Consider the following 22090-nt stretch of genomic DNA (forward strand, 5'->3'; position numbering starts at 1 on the left):
ATTTTAGCAGGTGTCTTCTTTGTGTGGAGACAAAATAGAACCAGTAAGTTACAGATGAGTCACCACATTAATGATGTAAAACACCAGCAAATGTCTTTTCTAGTTGAATTCAGATGCTTTGATTAAACACAGAGACCAAGAAAAGATCCAGAGATGAAGCTGAAAGAGGAGAAAAGCTCCTGGCAGAGGAAACAGTGAAGATGAAGGTTTTAGAAGAAACTAAAGATGTAAGAGACAAGAAGTAAAATATTTAGATTGATCTGTCTGAGCTGCAGATATATCAACCACCACTAAGATGTTTTTGTTGTTTTAAATCTTAATTTTGAGACTGCTCCATCTGCTGGTCAAATGATACAACTGCAGGGTTTCTCCTCTCAGGTCAATGAACTAAAGGAGGAGAAGAAGCTGCAGGAGGTGATGGAGACCAGAAAGAAAGAGATGGAGGAGATAAAAGATGAGGTGAGTAACAAGCGCATAGACATGGAGAGAGAAGAGCAAACTCCTGCAGCTCTTTTTAATCCAATGTTTAGTGAAAAAATACACAAAAAACTACTTAGTTCATATCAATAACAATAAATGACCCATCTTGATTCATTTCAACAAACATTGAAATAAAACATTGAAATCCACTCAGAGGAAACATCATGAGCAAGGGTTGATCACATCTCAGAGAAACACTAAACAGAATTCCGAAAAAAAATCAGTTTGGGTAGTTTTGGCAGGTGGCTAAATATAATGTAGGCTACAATGAAAGAAAAATCATTTAAGAGACAAAACAGACCGATATGGTGTGCGTTATCGAATGAGGTGGGTCAGTCTGGTCCAAAATGTCAGGGCCAGTTTTTTTGGACAATTTTTTTTTTCCAGTCCTGGTCACACCGCCTATTGCCAGCATGATCAGGGGTTGACCGGGACACTCTAATCAGATAGATATGTTTTTTTCTTGTGTGAAAGAGTACTGTGATGTAACGAGCATCTCAAAGTCTAAACATCAAGGGTGAAGCAGAACAGCAAAGACCACTCCAACATGGTCAACAAGATCGACCTTGAGGCTCTATTCAACAAAGAACATGGTAGCTGACCTGATACAACAGTCAACTGAAGCAGTCGGTCGATTCATTGGGACTGCAGGTGACGTCATTTAATAACCGTGTCCCTAAGACTGAAGTTTAAGCAGGTGAAAACTTGAAGAAACTCACCGCCATGAAAGCTGTTGTTAAATCCTTATAGTCCCAAGCTGGGGAGCTCCTGGAATTAATATTATCAACATACCCGAAGAGAGCGAGAAGGATGAAAACCCGACTAAGTTTGTTTCTGACCGTAGAATAGCGACGACGCACCCAGATGTTTTCAGCAGCCCTCTCGAAATAGAGAGAGCTCCCTTGGAACCAGACCAAGAGATGTCGCTGTGAGAAGACTGAGGGCCTTTACTGGTAAATAAAGAGTAAGAAAAAGTCCTTAAATGGGCCAGACAATACAAGCTGGATTACTACAGCTCTGGCTAAAAGATGGGCTGCATCAAAAACTCTCTTTACCTGAGAAGAATAAAATTCCACCTACTGCACAGTGCCTGTCTCCAGGTCTCTTTCTGGAATGAGATATTTTGCTTTGACTACACAAAAAGCCCTGGATTTTTATGATGCCCCAGGAATGATGCTCTCACCGGCTAGTGGAAGCAACTTATTGACGACGCCAGCTATATCTGGATTTAGTGCACGTTAAAGTCTGTGGACATTTATTAATTTATAAGCCATTAGTGACGGAAAGCCTGTATACATCCGATAACCTGGTGTCACATTTGCAGATATAGGAGCCCTGTCTGCTCAGTGAGTGTTTAGTTCATAGGTTTATGTCATACAGAAGTAACAGAGTTAAAGGAGTCCCACTGCTCTTGTTTTTAGGAGAAGCTTAGGGAGACTAATGTGTGCTTATTTGTTCCATGTTTTGAGGGCTTTTGTTTTGGTGATTGGGGTGATAGGTCCCTCAGATTCCCTTGTATTTCATTATTGTGTGGTTATAATGCTACTTCCTTCTACAAAGCATTTTTTCTTCTCAACATATACTTACAGGTTTAACAATGGCCAACACAAGAAAAAGGGGCATCTTGTTTGAGATTTTTCTGGTGAAAAGTTAAAGGGATCAATGGCCCAGTTAAAAGGGGGATAGTATTTCCCACTTAAAACATATTAAAATGGAAACTTTACAGGAGACACATTTGATTACTAAGGAACACCATATCAGATCTCTGTAAGAATAACTTTCCACCCCTAATCGACAAGCTTAAATCAGATCTGGAGAAGTGGAATAATTTGCATATAACTATAGCAGGCAGGTTAAACTGCGTCAAAATGAATGTCCTTCCATGTTTTCTGTGTCTTTTCGAATGTTTCCCAAACTTTTTATCCAGTTCCTCTTTTTTTCAGGTTATAAACAAACTATTCTCATCTTTTATATGGAAAGACAAGACTCCCAGGATAAGGCACCTGTATTACATTGGTGTAAACTGGAAGCCGAATACTGCTCTACCTCCCTTTTAGCTCTGCTTACATCAAAATTTATATATAACCCAAATGTCATCCCCACCCTTATAATTTGATTGAGATATGTGTTTGTACCCCAGGGACTGTCCAATCACAACCCCATCCATAATAATCATCTCCTCCTCCCTCCCAGCACCTTTTCTCTATGGCAGAGATCAGGCTTTTCCAGGGACCTCTATACTAATAATATCTTTACTAGCTTTAATGAATTATGTGAATGATTTAACCTTCCAAAATCTCACCTATTACAATATGTCTAGGTGCATAACTTTGTTAAATCAAAAAGCACCTCTTTCCCCAATATCCCACCCCACCAAGCCGTTGAGATGATTTTGGACATTCCCTCAGAAAGGCCTTGTCTCAAAACTTTAGACCTTGATCTCCCATTTTAGTGAGACATCTTCTGATAAAATAAGAAAAGATTGGGAGGAAGAACTTGAAAGAATCATAGATGACAGTGACATAATAAGTAAATAACATTTCATCTTGTTCCAGGAATAATCTGACAAAATTGAAGGTTTTCCATTGTATTTATTTGTATTTATATTCCAGACTTTCCAAAATTTACTCCAATATCACAGATAACTGCAATAGATGTCACATGACACCAGCAAACATGACACACATGTTTTGGTCCTGTCCCCGTCTGCAAGGTTACTGGACAGATATTTTTAAACATCTTGCCGAAGCAATCAATATTAAGTTGAAACTATGTGCAGAATTGGCCATTTTTGGGGTATTATCAGATCCACAAATAATTAGGAGAAAGTTTAAGGATGCCCTGTGATAGGCTGGAGACTTGTCCAGGGTGTACCCCGCCTCTTGTCCGATGCCAGCTGGGATAGACTCCAGCAACCCCCGTGACCCTAGTGAGGATTAAGCGGTACGGAAGATGGGATGAGAAGTTTAAGGTGAGTATCACCTTCGCATCCTTATTGGCATGTACCAGATTTTGTTGGAGTGGAAGTCACCCTTTGTCCCCAAAGCTTCCCTGTTGCTTAAGGACCTCATGCTGAATTTAGGAGAAAATTAACTATAATCTCAGGAGGACATCTGGAAAATGTGGTTCTGTTTGGGGCTGTATGATTAGTTATATAGCTAAGTTAAAGACACTATGGGAAAAATGAAATGATCACCTCTGACAATTAACATGTCTTCATACATCATTTCCTTCACTGCCTCATTTCAACCCGGTGACAGGGCTACTCCCCTGCATGTTGTTATCCTCTGTGGAGTTATCTCTTTCTGCATATGGTGAGAGGAAGGGATGTGTATTATTTATCACTTTTAATGATCTGTAACAAGTTTGTGTAGGACTGATGGGGGGGGGGGTCCAGCACACTCCTCTCTCTCGCATTTGTTGTCACGGGTGCATCTTGTTCTGGGTGGCTCCTCTTCTCAACCATTGATTGGTTGTGGGGGTCTCGGTATGATTCAATGATTGGCTGTATGGGATGTCGCTCCCCAGACCAGCTTCGCTCGGGTGTGACTGATTTTCTATTAAAAGTCAGTGCAAGGCAGGAAGTGAGTAACAGCATCCAACAAAGCAGATACGATCTCAACTCATCTTCTACTACCGCTTATCCTTACTGTGGTCGAGAGCAATGATAAAAAATAAACAATGTCCTAGGTACTGCAGTCCAACCATAAAAACACGCCAAAACAAATCAATATAGTCAATGGAACTTCCAGCTTGCATCATGTCTCTTTATGTGACTTCACTCAGTGGGAGAGAAGAGGAGAAGAAGAGAAGAAGTTCAGAGGAGGAGAAGAAAAGAGAAAGAGCTTTTTCTCTACTGTGAACCGTTTTATCATGTCTTACATTCAGTTTCAGAAAAGTGCTTCACTAATAATAATAAGTCTGAATGATGGAGAGATAGAACATGAAGCTGACTGATGTGAAAGGACTAATCTGTGGATGTCGTCTCCTCCCAAACCTGAACAAACACAGAACAGCAGCAGCTCAGACAGTCAGGAGACGTCAGGAGACATCACTGTGTTCGTTGATCCCAGCTGCAAATATATCTGTCTGAGAAACAAGTCTAATCAGGTGATGTTGTTTTATTTATTTATTTTTTTCAAAGAAAATATTGATGGAACAGGTTTAATCGACACCAACATTCATTTGTTCCTGTCTCTGTGTCTCATTCTTCTTCTTGTGTCTCATTTCTGTCCTGCAGGACAAACCACTGGGAGGACGTCAGTTAAAAGTCCAGATCAACAATAGTGAACCCATCACATACACATTTGATCCATCAGTGGAACTCAAGGCTGGAAAGTCTGTTACTGTGAGTCTTTGTAGATTTTTCATTGATGTTGTTATATTTTCCATTTTCTTACTTTTCCTTCAGTTTTTCTAATTATTATTTTCTGACTGTGACTCTGTGACCTTTGGATTTACTACATTTACAGTTATACCGTCCAGGCTGTGAGAGTTATGCCTCACCTGATGGGCTGGAATGGAAGGAGCTGAAGTCCTGGAAGTCTGGAGACAGAGTCCAGGTCTCTCTGCAGTGAAATAGTTCCCAGTTGAACTCCTTCAATAAAGTTCAGTAATCCAGCAAACAGCAACATTATAGATGAGAAACAGCACGAATCAGATCTTCCTGCAGAAACCACACACTGCAGAGAAAGTCTCTGGAAACACTTAGCTCCATTTTATTGGATTAGTCAAGTTTGATGTGAACGTTGGTTTGTTTAAAGACTTTTACAGGATGACGTCAGTGTTTTAGATTCTATGTAACAAGTCTCCTTGTTTTCTGTTGTAAAGAGATGAAAATCCAGATGTAAATTTTAACTTTTACTTTGAGAAACTTGGATGTGTTTACAATTTAAAAATATAAATGCACTTTTGCATTTATAGACTGATATTTTTGCATTATATTTGACTTTGTGGCAGAAATGTGTGAGACTATGGTAATATAGTAGTAGGTATTAATGTTCTGAAAGACTGGTGGGGGTGTTGGGGTGTATATCTGTGGATGTTAACCATCAGAAACTCATATGACTACAATCACAAGACCTCCTCCATTGCTGGATGAAGACTGTTTTGAAAGAATGTTTCCCTAATGATCCATTAACGTCCAGAGGCTCCAGTCCGAGTTGTTTGCAAAGCATACCCTGCAGAGAAGAGTTTTCCAGTTTGACATAGATGTCTTCCTTTACTACTAAGCAATCTGTCTTCTCCGGCTAAAACTCTCTGGTTTCTCTGGGTGTTTTGTCTGTGGGGTAAACAAGTTCCTGCCTCAGTGCTACCATGTTTGAAATGAACAGGAATGACTACTTCAAGATGCACATTACTTTCTAAAAACACTAGACTAACTCTGCTCCAAGGCCAATTCTATCCCAAAATTCCCCAAAATTCTATTTCAGAGATCACATAAACCCTTTAATAAAGAGGCTTTTGTTAAAGACATACAAAAGCTGAGCTGATATGTACCACACAGGAGACTGATGCTGCCCTTGAACTGTTCATAGACACGATACTGAAAGTTATTAATGTGCATGATCCACTCAGAAAGTTCACTGTCAGAGGTTACTCTGCTCCTTGGATTGATGATGAAATGAGAGGCATAATGACAGAGAGAGATAACACTAAGCTGGCAACTACGAGATCCAACACCCCCATGGTTCAGATCAAGTATAGAAAAGAAACTATGTGACTGAAATCAATGGATCAAAGAAAAAAGCATAATTTCAACATAAATTATTTGAATACAAATCAAACAAATCTTGACCAACAACATTCTGACTGGATACCAGATGGAAATGGACTCAAAACATAACAAAAACTAATTGTGTTGCCTTCAGCTCTGACTCCAGGCTTAGGGGGGACCATCATCTCTTCTTACATATGAATCACACAGCATATGAAGCACTCACCTTGACTATTGTTCAATTGTATGGTCTGAGGTCGTCCTTTCAGAGCCCGTGTCAAAGGTATGAACACCAAGCTCCAGTGGCTGACTGGGGATAATAGGCCCACATATTTCTTCTCCAGAATCTGTCATATTCATAATAAACATAGCCATCAGAAAAGGCAGGTTGCAAAGGGCTTACGTGTGCCTCCTGCGAAATCATGCTCAATGCAAAAGACAGTTTTATAAAGAGCCACATCAAATTCTGCAAGTGTTTTTTTTTTTTGTTGTTGTCGTTTTTTTTTAAAAGTCTTAAAGGCAATGCTTTGACAGGAAGATTGAGCTCTGGTTTGTCATTGTTATTGTGACTGTTATTGGTTTGTCTTTTGTTTTTTTGAAAAATGCACCTGAAAGAGTGGCTGTATGTCCCCAGTAGCTCCACAAGCAATAACCTTTTTAGGTTAGTCTTAGTGTGTTATTGGTTGTTTTCCGTGCCTTGAACCAGTCAAATGGTTTTTGGTAGTTTTTGTCTTTTTGTGCTGTTTTTTATTTTGTTTTTGTTTTTTTGGACTACGGAAACAAAGGAAACAATTCTGTACATTTTTTGAATACACTGCTCATTTTTTATTTTGCTTTAATTTAATCTCATTTTATTTAACTTTCTTGTGGTTTATATGAGTGTTTCCTTTTATGGGTAACGTAGTGATGGTGACAAAGTCCTTTCCCTCGTGGATCATTAAAGTCTGTCTAAGTAAAGTATTGACTTTGTTCTTGTTTTTTTGTTGGATATTATTTTCATTATTATTATTATTATTATTATTATTATTAATAATAATCATATTATTATTATCGTATGGCTGTTATGTGTATAAGGCGGCTTTTTTATATATTTTTTGGAAGTCTAACTTCATTTCATGTATATTTGATTATTTTATGTGTACTTTAATAGACACCAGGAAGAGTAGCTGCTATCACATGTAACAGATAATTGGGGATCTTAATAAAAACAAACAAAAAACTTGATGCTGCTGACCACTGCACTGGTGTGTCCTAGTAAAGTTTCCACCGCCTTTTTGATTTCAATCCAGGTGTCATCCACATATCTGATCAAGTGTCCTCCATACAGAGACAAACCCCAGCAGATGACACTCAGTCAGATCTTTGCTTGTAGAAACTTTAATTAAACTGAAAGTAGATGTTAGTTAGGCGCATGTAAAACAACACAGAAACAAGGTCTGGGGTGAGATTGGTTCTATCAATCAGATGTTGTCCTTTACTGTCTTTCTCTTACTGTTTCCATGTGGTACAGAGTTATAGATGTGGCGAGGAGTATTGTCAACTAACTAAGAACAGCAGGTGATATGCTGTAGTCTGAATGTGTTCTGTCACTAGAGCAGACAATCATTCAACACATTTTCTGCAAATCTTCTCTTCAGTTAAGTAGTTTGAGTTAAGTTAGTATGAGTGTATGCCACCTTTAAGGTTTTAAACAAACACGTTTTTATTAATCTCATCTCATCTTATATAACTGCCAGTGCTCAAAAGGGTCATGGTGGTATTCTGGCAGACAGGTAGCGAACAAAATGAGAGAGACAGTAGACTGGTCTGGGGTTGCTTTGCTGAATCTTCTTGGGTATCTGTTTAAAAAAACTGCAGTACAAATTAAATACAAGCTTTCAGTTCAGATACATAAAATATATTTAACACTCATTACGTTCCTGTAAGCACACAACACAATTCACCTGTGTAACACAAATGAAGCTAAACATTATCATTAGCAAACTTAATTTTAAATGAAATTAAAATAAATGCCTCAAACACCAGCTTGAAGCTCAGTGTCATGAAACAAGTAAAATAACCCAAGTGTGTATACTTACTGTTAGTTCCAGTCCAAGATTAAAAACAACAAACACTGAAAGGAGGTAAATAATCTGCAGTAATTCAAAACTACCACCAAATTTAGCCTTGCCCAGACACTGACAGGGGTCAGAGTAGGGGGCTGGAGCTAATCCCAGGTGTCACTGGACGAGACATTCTTATTAATAATCTTTGTTGACAAATCAGGAACCAGTAAAACAAATTTAAAACATCATCTTTGTAGCAAATGTGAATATATAAAACCATCCTAGCAACAGGATTCACACATGTAGCTTCAAAAAAGGCGTGAAATTCATGCCATATGAAAGTTAGGCGTAAAGTCTTTCTCTGTTTGTTCTGCTTTGTTTATTTTAAGACAGCCAGTCAGCATCTGACACTGACCTATCCAACCTGTTTAGGTCCACCAGATTCCCTGGAAGTGTTTGAGAAGTGTTAATCATTTGCCTCCACTTCCTCCTTATCTCTTTCAGTTGTTTCCATCTACCTATTTGTGCCTCTGTCGATTATCCTATTGTGGGTCCTCTTCTCCAGGCATCCCTCAACTTCCTTCTGCCAGAGTCAGAACCAGCTTCCTGGTGGGTATGTAACAGGTACCTAAATCTAACTTTAGTTCACTGATATATAAATGTATTTATTGGTGGATTGTAGCTGCTACGTTGCTGTGAGTGATGGTGCTGCTGGTAAATGCTGACTGTTAGTTAATGAGTGGGTTTCAACATTTGGTCGACTGTAGTTAAGATGTTTTGTTAGTTTGTGTGTGATGCAATAGAGTAAAGTGGTGGTTGGCTTCTCTGCTTCTCTGATGGTGGAATCTACTTCCCTGTACAGATCCTGGTTGACAGTTCACATGACTGTGTGGGTGCTACACATGCTTTGGGATAATGTATCTCACCATTTTGTTAGCACACCATTTGGTAGCCCTAGGGTTAAAGTTATAGTCAGGGTTAGGATGAAGTATATATCACAATGGTTCCCCGTAGTTTGAGGTTAGGGTTGGAGTTAGGGTTATGGTTATTTGATTGACATAACCTTAGTCTGGCTAACATGAATGCATTTTAGATTCATCATGAATAAAATTCAGGGTGACATTCAGAGGGACACATTATAAAAAAAAATTTTATAGTTAAGTCCCTCCCACTAAACCAGAGCTCTTTGAACAGTTCTTAAAACAGTTTAGGTAGCCGCTTGCTAGCCGCTAATGTGCAGCACAACGGTGCATCCTGAGTGCTCCTCCTTCTGGCCTCACCTGTCATCAGTTCCCTCAACTGCTGGTCTCCCCATTATTAGTTCCCTTAACAATCACATTATTATTCAGCCCCTCCCTATTCCTGTCCATATTACAAACAGACGCCATCCTAGCAGAAACACCACTGTTGATCACACAGTACTATCTAGCCTATTTGGCAGTCACTCCCACCAAGAACAACAACACCTCTGTCAACTTTTGACACCTTAACATCCGCTCACTCACAAATAAGGGACACCTCATCCATGATCTCCTCACTGATCGCAAGTTTGACTTTCTCTGTTTGACTGAAACTTGGCAAGAGCCCAATGACTTTGCTTCACTGAATGACTCCACCCCACTGGACTATGTTTACCTCTGTAGCTTCAGCCGTGGCGGAGGAATTGCAGTCATCCACCGCAAGAAGTGGAAAGTCCTTCCACTGTCTCAATCTGACTTCTCCTCAGTTGAACATCTCATATTTACACTCCCTGGACCGACTCCCACCATCATTGCTAATATCTACCACCCCCCCAAGCCCCGCAATGATTTTGTAAATGAGGTTTACCTCTCACCAGAGATTTTTTTTCATGCCTGGATGGTTTTGGACTCAATTCATCAGCTTCCCGACACGCACAAAAGGACACACTCTGGACTTAGTCTACTGCTCTGGTTTCCACCTGCACATCTGATGAACTCCATGTTAGTGACCATTTCCTCTTTCAGCACAACACTCCATCTCTGGTATCCCACTACAACAATAGTCTCAACAACATTGTCAGTTCTTTTGCTCCAGTTAAAACTCTTTCTCCTTCTCCACAGCTGCCCACTGTTATACTCCTCATCTTTGCTCAAAGAAAGCTAAAGGCCGCCAACTTGAAAGACTCTATGAAAAAAAAACTAGGCTCACCATTCACAAAGAAATGTACATAAACCACATATCCTATTACAAGGACTCAATTAGTCAAGCCAAAACTAACTACTACTCCAGTCTAATCATCTCAAACGAAGGGAATACCAAATCACTGTTCACACTGCTCAGTAAAAATTTCTTCACATTACTGACCTCAACCACAAATCTAAATCCTCCAGCTGTCATCTCAACCCCCTCCCCACCACCCTGGTCAAGTCATGCCTCTCAACTGTACTTATCCTGATATCTACCATCACTTAATCATCACTCAACACTGGAATTGTTCCATCATCCCTCAAAACTGTAGCCATCATCCCAGTTCTGAAAAAAACTGGCCCTGATCCTAACGGCTACAATAATCTCGCCTCATTTCACTGGTTCCTATCTCTCGGACAGCACCCAGTTCACCCAGCTCAAATCCTTCAAATCCAAAACCAACTTCCTTAAATTAAACAGTGATACAACTGAAATTCCTCTTATTGGTACCCCATCGACCCTGTTCTCATTTTATTTTTTATTTCCTGGCCATCCATTTTTGACACTTGCCCAAACAGTTTCATAATGCTTTTGCTGTTATGCAAAGTTTATTCAGTATAAATTAATATATTTTTGTTCTTCACTTCCAGGTCTTGGTGATACTTTTCCGGATGGAAGAATTGCACCTTACTTTTCACTTCTCATCTCTCACTGTGTTGGCGTTCCATGTTTTCTTAACACACATCTGCAAAGGTAAGTTATACCCAAATAAAAACCAAATAATAATAATAACAATATTGATTGAGAGTGATATGTAATTCACTGTCAGCATCTATGTCTTACATTCGAGTGTGTTTCAGAATAAGAATCAGAAAATAACAAAAAATTAAAAAATTAACCCTGATGGGAATCTGGGAATCCAATGTCTGAAATCTAACCTGTCCATAGAGACCAGAGTCAGGAACATTAATCATAGTTCTGGACATATTTCTGCTTTTAAAAATATTTAATTAGATTCTCTCTGATTTCCAGGTCAGTCTGAACTGATCGGCTCATCTCAGCCAATAGTAGCAACTCTTGGTGGAGATGTGGTTTTACCATGTCACCTGCAGCCTGCTGAAGACACCACTGATTGGACGTTGGAGTGGACGAGACCTGATCTGGAGCCCAGATTTGTTTACGTTTGGCGCTCCCAACGGGAACTTGTTTCTAAAAAACATGTATCGTTTGAGGGGAGAACATCTCTGTTCATTAATGAGTTGATGAAAGGAAACATTTCACTGAAACTCTCCAAAGTGAAACTCTCTGATGAGGGAAAATACAGATGTTTTATTCCATCACTGGAAAAGGAGACTTTTGTTCAGCTACGTGTTGGTGAGTGAAGACATGATGTACAACTTCAAGACTGTTTAGTCTTTATTTCTAGAAAAGGATTTCAATTGGATTAAAATATGTGAAAGCCTCATTTCTTCTTCCTTGTGCTCAGCATCAGTTCCTGTCTCCTCACCCATCATCAGTTTATCAGGGATGGACAGAGACAGAGGAGGAGTGGTGTTACAGTGTGAATCCAGAGGCTGGTATCCAGAGCCTGAGGTGTTGTGGCTGGACGCTGAGGGAAACCTGCTCTCTGCTGGACCTCCAGAGACAGTCAGAGGTCCTGATCACCTCTATACTGTCAGCAGCAGAGTGACTGTGGACAAGAGACACAAAAACAGCTTCACCTGTAGAGTCCAACAGAACAACATCCACCAGACCAGAGAGGCTCACATACATGTTCCAGGTAGAACACGCTTAGAGAACGGACCATGACATGATTTTAGTTTGACACAGTTTGTGTGTGATTGTGTAGAAATGTCATGTAACTCTGTGTGTTTTCATTACAGATGATTTCTTCCTGTCCTCGTCCAGTTCTGCTGTTTCCAACAACACTGGTTTGGCTATTAGCTTAGCTGTTAGCATCATGGTTATTTTAGCATGTGTCTTCTTTATGTGGCGACAAAATAGAACCAGTAAGTTACAGATGAGTCACCACATTAATGATGTAAAACACCAGCAAACGTCTTTTCTAGTTGAATTCAGCTCTTTTGATTTTACACAGAGACCAAGAAAAGATCCAGAGATGAAGCAGAGAAGGAGAAACTTTTAGGAGTAACTAAAGATGTAAGAGACAAGAAGTAAAAAATTAAAGGTTTAGATTGATCAGTTTGAAGAAAGTTTGATCAGTAATCCTACTGACTGATCATCATCCATCTGTCTGTCTGATAGCTGACAGAGAAATATGAGAAGATTGAAGAAGAGCTGCAGAAAACCAAAGAAGAACTGAAGAACAAGACTGAAGAAGTAAGATCACATAGACTCTTTATTAAATCACTATTTTATCTATTCAAGGCTATGTACTGAACTGCATGCATTGACATAAAATATACATTATTTATTTAGTGTATGTGTTTGCATCCTATTGTTATATAGTATATATTATATTATTATATACTATACTACTACTATTATATACTATTTAGTTACAATAACACTACCATCCTATCATCAGTACTATCTATCTTAAACATCTCATCATCATCTCATTTCTCCCCAGGTGGATAAACTGACGGCTGATAACAAGAAGCTTGAAGAGGAGAAGGAACAGCTGCACATAATAAAAGCTGAGGTGAGAGGAACAAGCTCATAGACGTGGAGAAATTTTATAGAAACAGACACGTGTTACATCAGAACCAACAACATTCAGAAACAGTGCAGATCTCCTCCTTCAGATTCAATATTGACTTGAAATGGAAACAGACACAAGTGAGGACAGAAATTCTTCTATAAGTTTCTTCTTTTTCTTACAGTTGGAAAACCAAGCAGCTGCTTCCAAGAATACCTTTCTTTCTTGGGTAAATGGTCACATCATCACCACGTTAATACAGCCTGAATGTCTGTCATTTGTAAACTCTCCTGATCTCTCTGCTCGTCCTTCTCAGTTTTCATCAAATCCCAACAAGCAGCAGAAGAAGGAAGTTGAGTCAGTGAAGCAGGAGGTTTGTGTCATTGACTTTATTATTTTCTCTTAAGCTGGTTTGGTTTTCCTGAAATTTCAAGGTTTATTTTTGACACACTTACCCTGTGTCTGTGAGCTAACATCTCATCTAACATCTGTTTACCCCTGTTGCTCCTCCATCATTACCTTCACCCATACCTCATTTCCCCATTAGGTCCACGTGGAACTTCCACTTAGACTTATTTGCACCTAATATTTCAGCTAGATTGATGTTGATGTACACATTGTACTAAATTGATGTAACTTATAGATATTCAAGTTTTTGACTACCTTCTTTCTTTTACACTTAGCTTTTTTTTGGCATTTTATTATTTTCTTGGTTTGCCTTTTCTAGCCACACATTTGTCTGTATTTTAGTCTTCACATTATTTGTGTGTTATAAGGAAGTTGAGTTTGACATTCGACATCTTCCTTCTGTTTGTCAGCAGGAAATCCACCAACAGGAAGCTGAAACGAAGTGGAAGAAGATCAGTGAAGAACTGGAGAAGAAAACACACAGAGTAAACACACAAATATGTTGACACACTTTCTGCCAACAGACACATTCTCATGTGATCTTATTTTGCCATCGTCCTGATCATTATGGATTGAAAAGACTGTCTGTGCAAGACAATAAGAGTTACAACCGTAATACCCTGCTGTATGAATAGATACAACATTTAGAAAATAAACTAGGACTGATACAAAGTACAACTTTTTCTTTGGATTAATCTATCAATCGAAACGATGAATTGAAGAACTTCCTCTTATATATTTTCTGTTGAGTTTCTCTCTCATAAACTTACCTGCAGCTTCTTCTTCTCAGATGGTCAGTTTTTACTAGTCGTATCACTGCCCTCTGCAGGAGGACGTTGTTAACAAGCATCTCTCAGGGTCTGTTTAATGAATTTCCTCAATATTGATGCTTGAACTTAATAATCTTAATAGTGTCTAAGATGCGTTGACGTATTCCAGAAAAATGAATGCCACCAACTGTCTGGGCATTGTCCTCAAAAAACTGAGAGACCAAATTCTAAAAGTTTTACTACCTGTATCTTTAAAAAAAAAAAAAAAAAAATATCCAACCACGACTCCTATAAAACTGCAACTGCAAACTACAACTACTGGCTGAGAACAAAAAACTTGAACAGGAGACATGGCGGCTGCAGGAGGAGAACAAATCGATAAGGATGCTAAAAGCTATGCTGGATGACAAGGTCGGACAAATACAAAATAAAGTACACACATATAGAGGTTAAAGAGAAGTTAAAGAGGATGAGAAAATTCACATCAGAAGTTCAAACCCACTCCAACCAGGAAACATCATAAACATAAGACCGAATTCATGTAGACAATGATATTTACTCAAACCTCTCCTCATCTCTTCTTTCTCCCAGTTACTGAAGCAGATCAACAGTGGAAAGGACCAGGAGGAAAAATATCTGAAAGAAATAGAAAAGGTTAGAAGAGGTTCATCTTTTCAAGCAAATCTTTTCAAATCATAAACCAGTCAGTTTGTAATGATTTTACAACCAAAGACAAAAGTAAATGTTTCTCATCATGTCTCTTTATGTCTCAGTTGGAGAAGAAGCTCAAAGAGGAGGAGATGAAAAGAGAAACAGCTGAGAAAGAACTAGAGGAGCTGAGGAGGAAACTGAACATCAAGGTTCCTCTTTTCCTCATCTAAAAATGTATTATAGTTCCCATTTCAACAACAGCCTATAGTAAGGTGTCTGCTTCCCAAACCCAAACTGGGAGTTTGGTTCCACACCAGAGGAGCCTGATTTAGAACCTTCAGAGACAACTTGTTTTTGTTTCAGCTGTGGGTCTTGTTTTTTTTTTTTTTTTTTCAAAACTTTATTTATTGAGGTTTTTCCTTTTCTCAACAAACAATGCACAATGAACACAACAGGCATACAGACATAAATCCCTTTCCCTCCCTCTCATAACCAACAGTCCTCTCGGAGTAAAACAAATCAGTAAAAAAAAATAGAAAATTATTAAAGAATAATATACATAATTAAAAATAATATATTAAATAATAATACTAATGATAAGAATTAAAAAAAAAAAAAAAAAAAAAAAAAAAAAAAAAAGGTTACAGAGTTACAAAACATGGTCACCATCCTATTTCACTCTCCCATTTCATAGCCACAATGTTCTAGCTGTGGTACAAGATTCAAACCATTCTACAGGAGTATTGCTGCTTATCTGTTCCCAGGCATTTGTATATTCATATCATTTATAAAAATAAACACATTTTGGCTTCAATGAGGACAACACTCTCTGTCAATTTAGAAGTGAGCTCCAGCACCTCTTTCTAGAACATCTGAAATCTGAATTTTTCGGCATTCCCACATACATTGATAGAGTGTGCCAATTTCTTCAGTGCACTTATTACAAGTATCAGGGATCTCAGGGTTCAAATTATGTAATTTAACTGGGGTAATATAGGTCCTGAACAACTACTTATATTGCAATAATTTAAATCTAGTGTTTATAGTTTGGGTTTGGGCCTGAAGACATGCCTTCTCCCAGTCCTCCACAGAGATGTTTGCCTGAAGATCATTCTTCCATGCAGTTAAATACGAAATTGAGTTCTCTTTGGAGCCTGCTAATAGTATGTCATAAAACTTTGATAACTGTCCTCTATCATATAAATGGCTAACTGTGAATTTCTCAAGAGTGGACATAGTAGGTAGGTTCTGAGGTGGTTTTCATTTGGGAATATATAAAGCTTCTATTTTGCAAGTACTTAAATAAGTGCTTTCTGGGAAGGTCATGTTTATCTATTAATTGTTGGAATGACATTAGAGTCCCTTCATTATATAAATCTTTTATTTTGCTTAGTCCTTTTTCTGTCCAATGTTTGAATCCCTTATCGCATCGCCTCGCTTTGAAGTTTTCATTTCCCCAAATAGGTGTGAAACTTGAGAGTTTAGGAGCATCATTTAAAAATTTGTGGGCCTCGTGCCAGATTGATATAGTATTTTTTAGGAATGGATTATGTGCCCGTTTTGTAAGTAATTTGGTTGGCGCAGAGTAAAGGTACAGGTGCAGTGGCAGTTCTAATGTGTTATTCTCTATCCAAGATGGAGCCTCCGTTGTGAAAAAGTAATACATGGCTGCACGGAGTTGGGCTGCCCAATAATAAAGTTTCATATGAGGTAGTCTTAGTCCACCACGTTCATATGGTAGACGTAAAAGGGAGAGTCGCAGCCTAGGTCGCTTATTATTCCATATAAAGGATGTGAAATGTTTTCTAAGTGTGGAGAAGAAAGAAGCGGGCAGAGGAAGTGGGATAGACTGAAAAAGATATAAAAATTTGGGCAGGATAGACATCTTAATAATGTTAATACGTCCTATCATAGAAACAGGCATTGAACTCCATTTCTCCAGAGAATCTCCTACTTCTTTCAACAGAGGGTCATAATAGATTGATATAATATTTTCGACGTCATGGGCTATTTTGATTCCTAAGTAAGTAAATCCTTCTGGGGCAGGAGCAAACTGTGTAAGACTCGGGGGGCATTCCCTTTCTTTTCTATTCAGTAATAGTAAGGCACTTTTGGTGTTGTTAACTTTATAGCCAGAAAACTGGCCAAATTCCTTCAGAAGCTGGCAAAGCGCCTTAATTGAGGTTCCCAGATTTGTTAAAAACACAACAATATCATCTGCAAATAGAGACAAATGATGCTCTGTCTTACCTATAGTCATACCAGTGATTTCAGCTGACTGACGAATAGACATGGCCAATGGTTCGATGGCAAATAAAAACAATAGAGGAGACATGGGACAGCCTTGTCGTGTGGATCTATAAAGATTAAAGGGCTTTGAAAATTGGCTATTTGTTTTGATTTCTGCTGGTGGTTCATTGTACAATAATTGAATCCATTTGAGATATGTTTCCCCTAAACCAAATATTCTAAGTACATTAAAAAGGTACCCCCATTCAATCCTGTCAAATGCCTTTTCAGCATCTAATGACAGAACCGCATGGTCCCTGGCATTTTTTTTTTCATATAAAATATTTAACAGCCTGTATGTGTTATGAAATGCCTGTCTGCCCTGTACAAACTCATTTTGATCACTGACAATTTGGTTGGGAATGATAGTTTCTATCCGCCTGGCCAGTGCCTTGCAAAGTATTTTGGTATCACATGACATTAGCGATATAGGACGGTACGATGTTCTTTCCCAGGGGGATTTTCCTGGTTTCAACAAAAGGGAGATTACTGCAGATCTTAAGGATGAAGGTAGTATTCCTTTTTCAAGTGATTCATTAAACATCTCAAGAAGATGTGGTAACACTTTTCCCGAGAACTTCTTTTATATTTCTATTGCTATGCCATCTGGCCCGGGAGCCTTTCCACTGCTCATGTTCTTTAAAGCATCCGATAGTTCTAAAATGCTTAAGTTTTTGTCAAGGTTTGTTTTGTCCTCCTTGGATAGTGTTGGGAATTGAAGCTGGTCTAAAAAATCATTCTCTTTTTGTGATCTACCAGGAGATTCAGATTTATATAGACCTTCATAATATTTCTTAAATGCAGTATTTATTTCAATTGGATCTACTAGTTCTTTCCCATCCTCTAATATGATGGAGTTGATGGCTCTATCTGTTTGTATCTTCTTAATTCTCCATGCTAACAACTTTCCAGCTTTTTCTCCCTGATCATAATATGATTGTTTTAACCACAACAAATTTGAAGCTATTTTATTTGTAGTTAATTCATTGTATTGGGCTTTCAATTGTAGAAGTTCCTGCTGTTTTTCTGGAGCATCACTGTCATAGAGCTCCGGTTCTAAATCCCTTACTCTTTGTTCTAGGGCGTTTAATTGTGCATAATGTACCTTGGATTTATATTTTGTATAGCTTATTATCTCACCCCTTAAATATGCCTTGAAAGGCTCCCATTTTATTGAAGCGCTGGTTTGATTTGTGTTCAAAGAGAAGTATTCATCAATTTTCCCATCCAGAAACTTCACAAAATCAGGGTACTGGAGCCAACTAGACTGAAAGCGAAATCTGGGGGGCGAGGAAATTATACTAGGCACTTGGCAAGAGTAAGGAGATAGGAACACGGTCAGATAACAGTATGCTATCATACCAGCATTTTGCAACCAATGACAGTAGACCATTAGAGATTAAAAAGTAGTCTATTCTGGAACAAGTTTTAAATGTATTTGAAAAACATGAATAGTCTTTTTTGTTAGGATTAAGATATCTCCAAATATCAGTTAGATTTAAATCTTCCATGAATTTTTTAATAATCTTTCTTGTTTGTTGATGGGAAGTATCAATGCTAGTATCGATCCTGTGCTGGGTCTAGTACACAGTTGAAATCACCACCTATTATGTATTGGCCAGGGTAAGATGATAGAGACAGAAAAAGGTTTTGATAAAAGGAGGGAGAATCCCCATTAGTAGCGTATACATTTATCAAGTTGATCTGGGTAGATACTATAGTACCATTATGTATGACATATCTCCCTGATGGGTTTATATATTTGTTTTTTAATTGAAAGGGGATAGATTTATGAATTATTATCATGACCCCCCTAGCATGAGAAGTAAAGGAAGCTGAGTAAACCTGCCCTGGCCACCTTTTCTCCACTCTGCTAATATCGTTTTGTACCAAGTGTGTTTCCTGAAGAAAAATTATATTGGATTTCATTTGCTTAATCCTACTCAATACTTGTTGAAGTTTTACTCATTTATTCAACCCTCTTGTATTCGAGCTAGAGATTTTTAAATCTGACCTGTTACTCATGGGGTTATGTAATAACTTACATTACAGGATGAACTGAACACATTAGTGTCATTTGTTTTGTAAAAGTACCTTGGGATGGTATGACTGACATAATAAAAATGAAAAGCAAAAATCCGAGATCTTAACCCGTCCCAAGAACCCCTCTTGCACTTCCCCAAACGAAGCGCACATAAACAACCCAAATAGTAATAAACTCTGGTTATGTAGAAAGTTAGATCCACACCATGAGGAGCAACGTGATGCACATACTGTAACATAGCTTTAGGCTAACTAACATCGAAATCAAATGGACTGAGCTCGGTCTTCAGTAAATCAAAGGTTGGGAAGAAAAACAAACAAGCATACAAATAAATAAATAAATAAATAAATAAATAAATAAATAAATAAATAAATAAATAAAAATAAACACACCGGCCACTTTAACAGTACATCGTTAATCCCCCCTCCTCCTCCCCTCTTGGGGGTACCAGAGAGTATGTCTCTAAGGGCAGCTTTGTGTCGTTCAAACCTGAGATTGTCACTTTAATTGTCCATTTTTAAGAAAAACACACACTAAAGACGCCCGTATATATATATATATATTTATATATATATGAAAAAAAAGGAAACAAAAAACGGAGGGGGGTATTTTGCGTATTTTTTTCAGTGCAACGATCACGATCTATTAAACTTCTGGTCATATTTACCTGAAGAGGTGCAAAAGATACGGTGAAAAAAGGTTCAGTATATATCCATTTCAGCTCTCAGATCGTGGGGAGGCTGGCGGAGATGTTTGCATTTTACGGAGAAAGTCTTCTGCCTCCGTGACGGAGACGCTCCGCGTTGTGAGTGACCACCAGGTGCGCTGGGTACAGCAGCCCGTAGCAGATATCCATAGCCCGAAAACGGGCCTTAACTCCGTCGAATTGTCGCTGACGCTGGCGGGTTTCAGCTGATAGGTCCGGGAAGAAGCTGACTCACTGATTTCCGTACCGCACTTCCTTCAGCTTCCTGACTGCTCTCAGTGTCTTTTCGCGGTCTTCGTAGTTCAGAAATCTCATGATGATCGGTCTCGGTGCTGAGGACTGACTTGAGTTGACTTGACCTACCCGATGAGCTCGTTCGATGACTGGGGTGGGGGTGAGATCGTCACCCAGTTTTCCAAAAAGCTGCACATGTCTGAGCCCTCGGTCTTTTCGGGGAGTCCAATTAGTCTCAGGTTCGAGCGTCTCTCTCGGTCCTCTTGATCTTGAATCTTATTCCTCAATATCTCCACCGTCCCTTCCAGCTGCACGACTTTTTGTTGGAGAGTAGTCATTTCCTCCTCTGCCTGTGAAATTCTCTCCTCCGTTTCCCCAATTCTCCTCGAATGCGACAACACATCTGTTTTAATCCCATTAATTGCGTCCAGCATTTCGTTGGATTGTTTAGCGAATTCTTCCTTCAATGAGCTAATCGCCTCCAGTATAACAGTGTTGGATGGCACGTTGTCGTTAGCTTCTTCTTTGGAGCCACTAGCACTCTTGCTAGCCTTCTCCATGGCAATATTAGCCGTGTCATTTTGCGGCCCCTTAGCTGGTTGTTGTCCAAGTTGTTTGGAAATTTTCGGTGGCATAGTGACCAAACACACTTTCCCACACCCAAAATTGAGAATATTGTCCGAGCCTCAGTAGAGTTTTAAGTATTTTTCAGAAAGTTGGCGACGAGCCGAGGTGCTGCGACTTGTCAGCTGCCCTCCATAACCGGAAGTGCTGTGGGTCTTGGTTACTGCTGGGTGTGATTCACATAGTAAGAAGAATGAATGTAGCTTCAATGAATAATATTGTTTAAGGGATACATAAACAGATAGATTTATTGATGCCATGATGGAAATTGCTGTGTTACAGAAGCAGAATACAACAGGAAAAAAAAAGAAAAAAAAAGTATAAACTGCCTGAGCTCAGGTACTTCTGTGTGTATGAACCAATAATAAATGCTTTGACTGGAATTGTTTTATCTGAGAATATTGAACATAAACTAGCAAAATATATTTTCAATGAATGTTCATCTATGTATAATGTTCTGCTCTGACTGATGTAAAAAGACTTATCTGTGGATGTCGTCTCCTCCCAGTCAGAGAGAATCAAACCTGAACAAACACAGAACAGCAGCAGCTCAGACAGTCAGGAGACGTCAGGAGACATCACTGTGTTTGTTCATCCCAAGGACTACTATATCTGTCTGAGAAACATGTCTGATCAGGTGATGTTGTTTAAAGCGTCAAAATCTATTTTCTTTATTTTTTCATAGAAAATATAGATTCAACAGGTTTAATAGACACCAACATTCATTTGTTCCTGTCTCTGTGTCTCATTCTTCTTCTTGTGTTTCATTTCCGTCCTGCAGGACAAACCACTGGGAGGACGTCAGTTAAAAGTCCAGATCAACAATAGTGAACCCATCACATACACATTTGATCCATCAATGAAACTCAAGGCTGGAGACAAAGTTACTGTGAGTCTTTGTAGATGTTTCATTGATGTTGTTATATTTTCCATTTTCTTACTTTTCCTTCAGTTTTTCTAATTATTATTTTCTGACTGTGACTCTGTGACCTTTGGATTTATTACATTTACAGATATACCATCCAGACAGTGAGCATCTTGTCTCTGATAGCCTGGTGTGGGAGGACCTGAAGTCCTGGAAGTCTGGAGACAGAGTCAAGGCCTCTCTGCAGTGAAATAGTTCCCAGTTGAACTCCTTCAATAAAGTTCAGTAATCCAGCAAACAGCAACATTATAGATGAGAAACAGCACGACTCAGATCTTCCTGCAGAAACCACACACTGCAGAGAAAGATGAAATAATTCTACAACTGTTTCCCATTGTCAATCATTGTATTTTAATAAATCTCTTCTTACATAACTTATTTGAGCTGC

The 22090-nt window shown here is 38.7% G+C and overlaps 1 protein-coding gene, 1 long non-coding RNA gene and 1 pseudogene across 3 annotated transcripts; all 3 read left to right on the top strand.

The window, feature by feature from the left end:
* Positions 1–22090, top strand: part of LOC124995913 — a 253119-nt pseudogene that overhangs the window by 97377 nt on the left and 133652 nt on the right.
* LOC125016556 (lamin-A-like) lies at positions 405–5154 on the top strand. The gene is made up of 4 exons (XM_047599108.1): positions 405–459; positions 4492–4590; positions 4721–4828; positions 4953–5154. The coding sequence occupies exons 1-4, from the start codon at positions 418–420 to the stop codon at positions 5055–5057; spliced, it is 354 nt and encodes a 117-aa protein (XP_047455064.1). The 5' UTR covers positions 405–417; the 3' UTR covers positions 5058–5154.
* Positions 15031–22070, top strand: LOC125016727. 2 transcript variants are annotated; one of them, XR_007113742.1, is made up of 4 exons: positions 15031–15089; positions 21286–21414; positions 21559–21666; positions 21791–22070. It is a non-coding gene; the product is annotated as an uncharacterized LOC125016727 (long non-coding RNA). The 2 variants fall into 2 exon arrangements; XR_007113743.1 differs by lacking the exon at positions 15031–15089 and adding an exon at positions 21062–21116.

Source organism: Mugil cephalus, chromosome 1 (genome assembly GCF_022458985.1).
Source record: "Mugil cephalus isolate CIBA_MC_2020 chromosome 1, CIBA_Mcephalus_1.1, whole genome shotgun sequence".
Taxonomy (NCBI): Eukaryota; Metazoa; Chordata; class Actinopteri; order Mugiliformes; family Mugilidae; genus Mugil; species Mugil cephalus.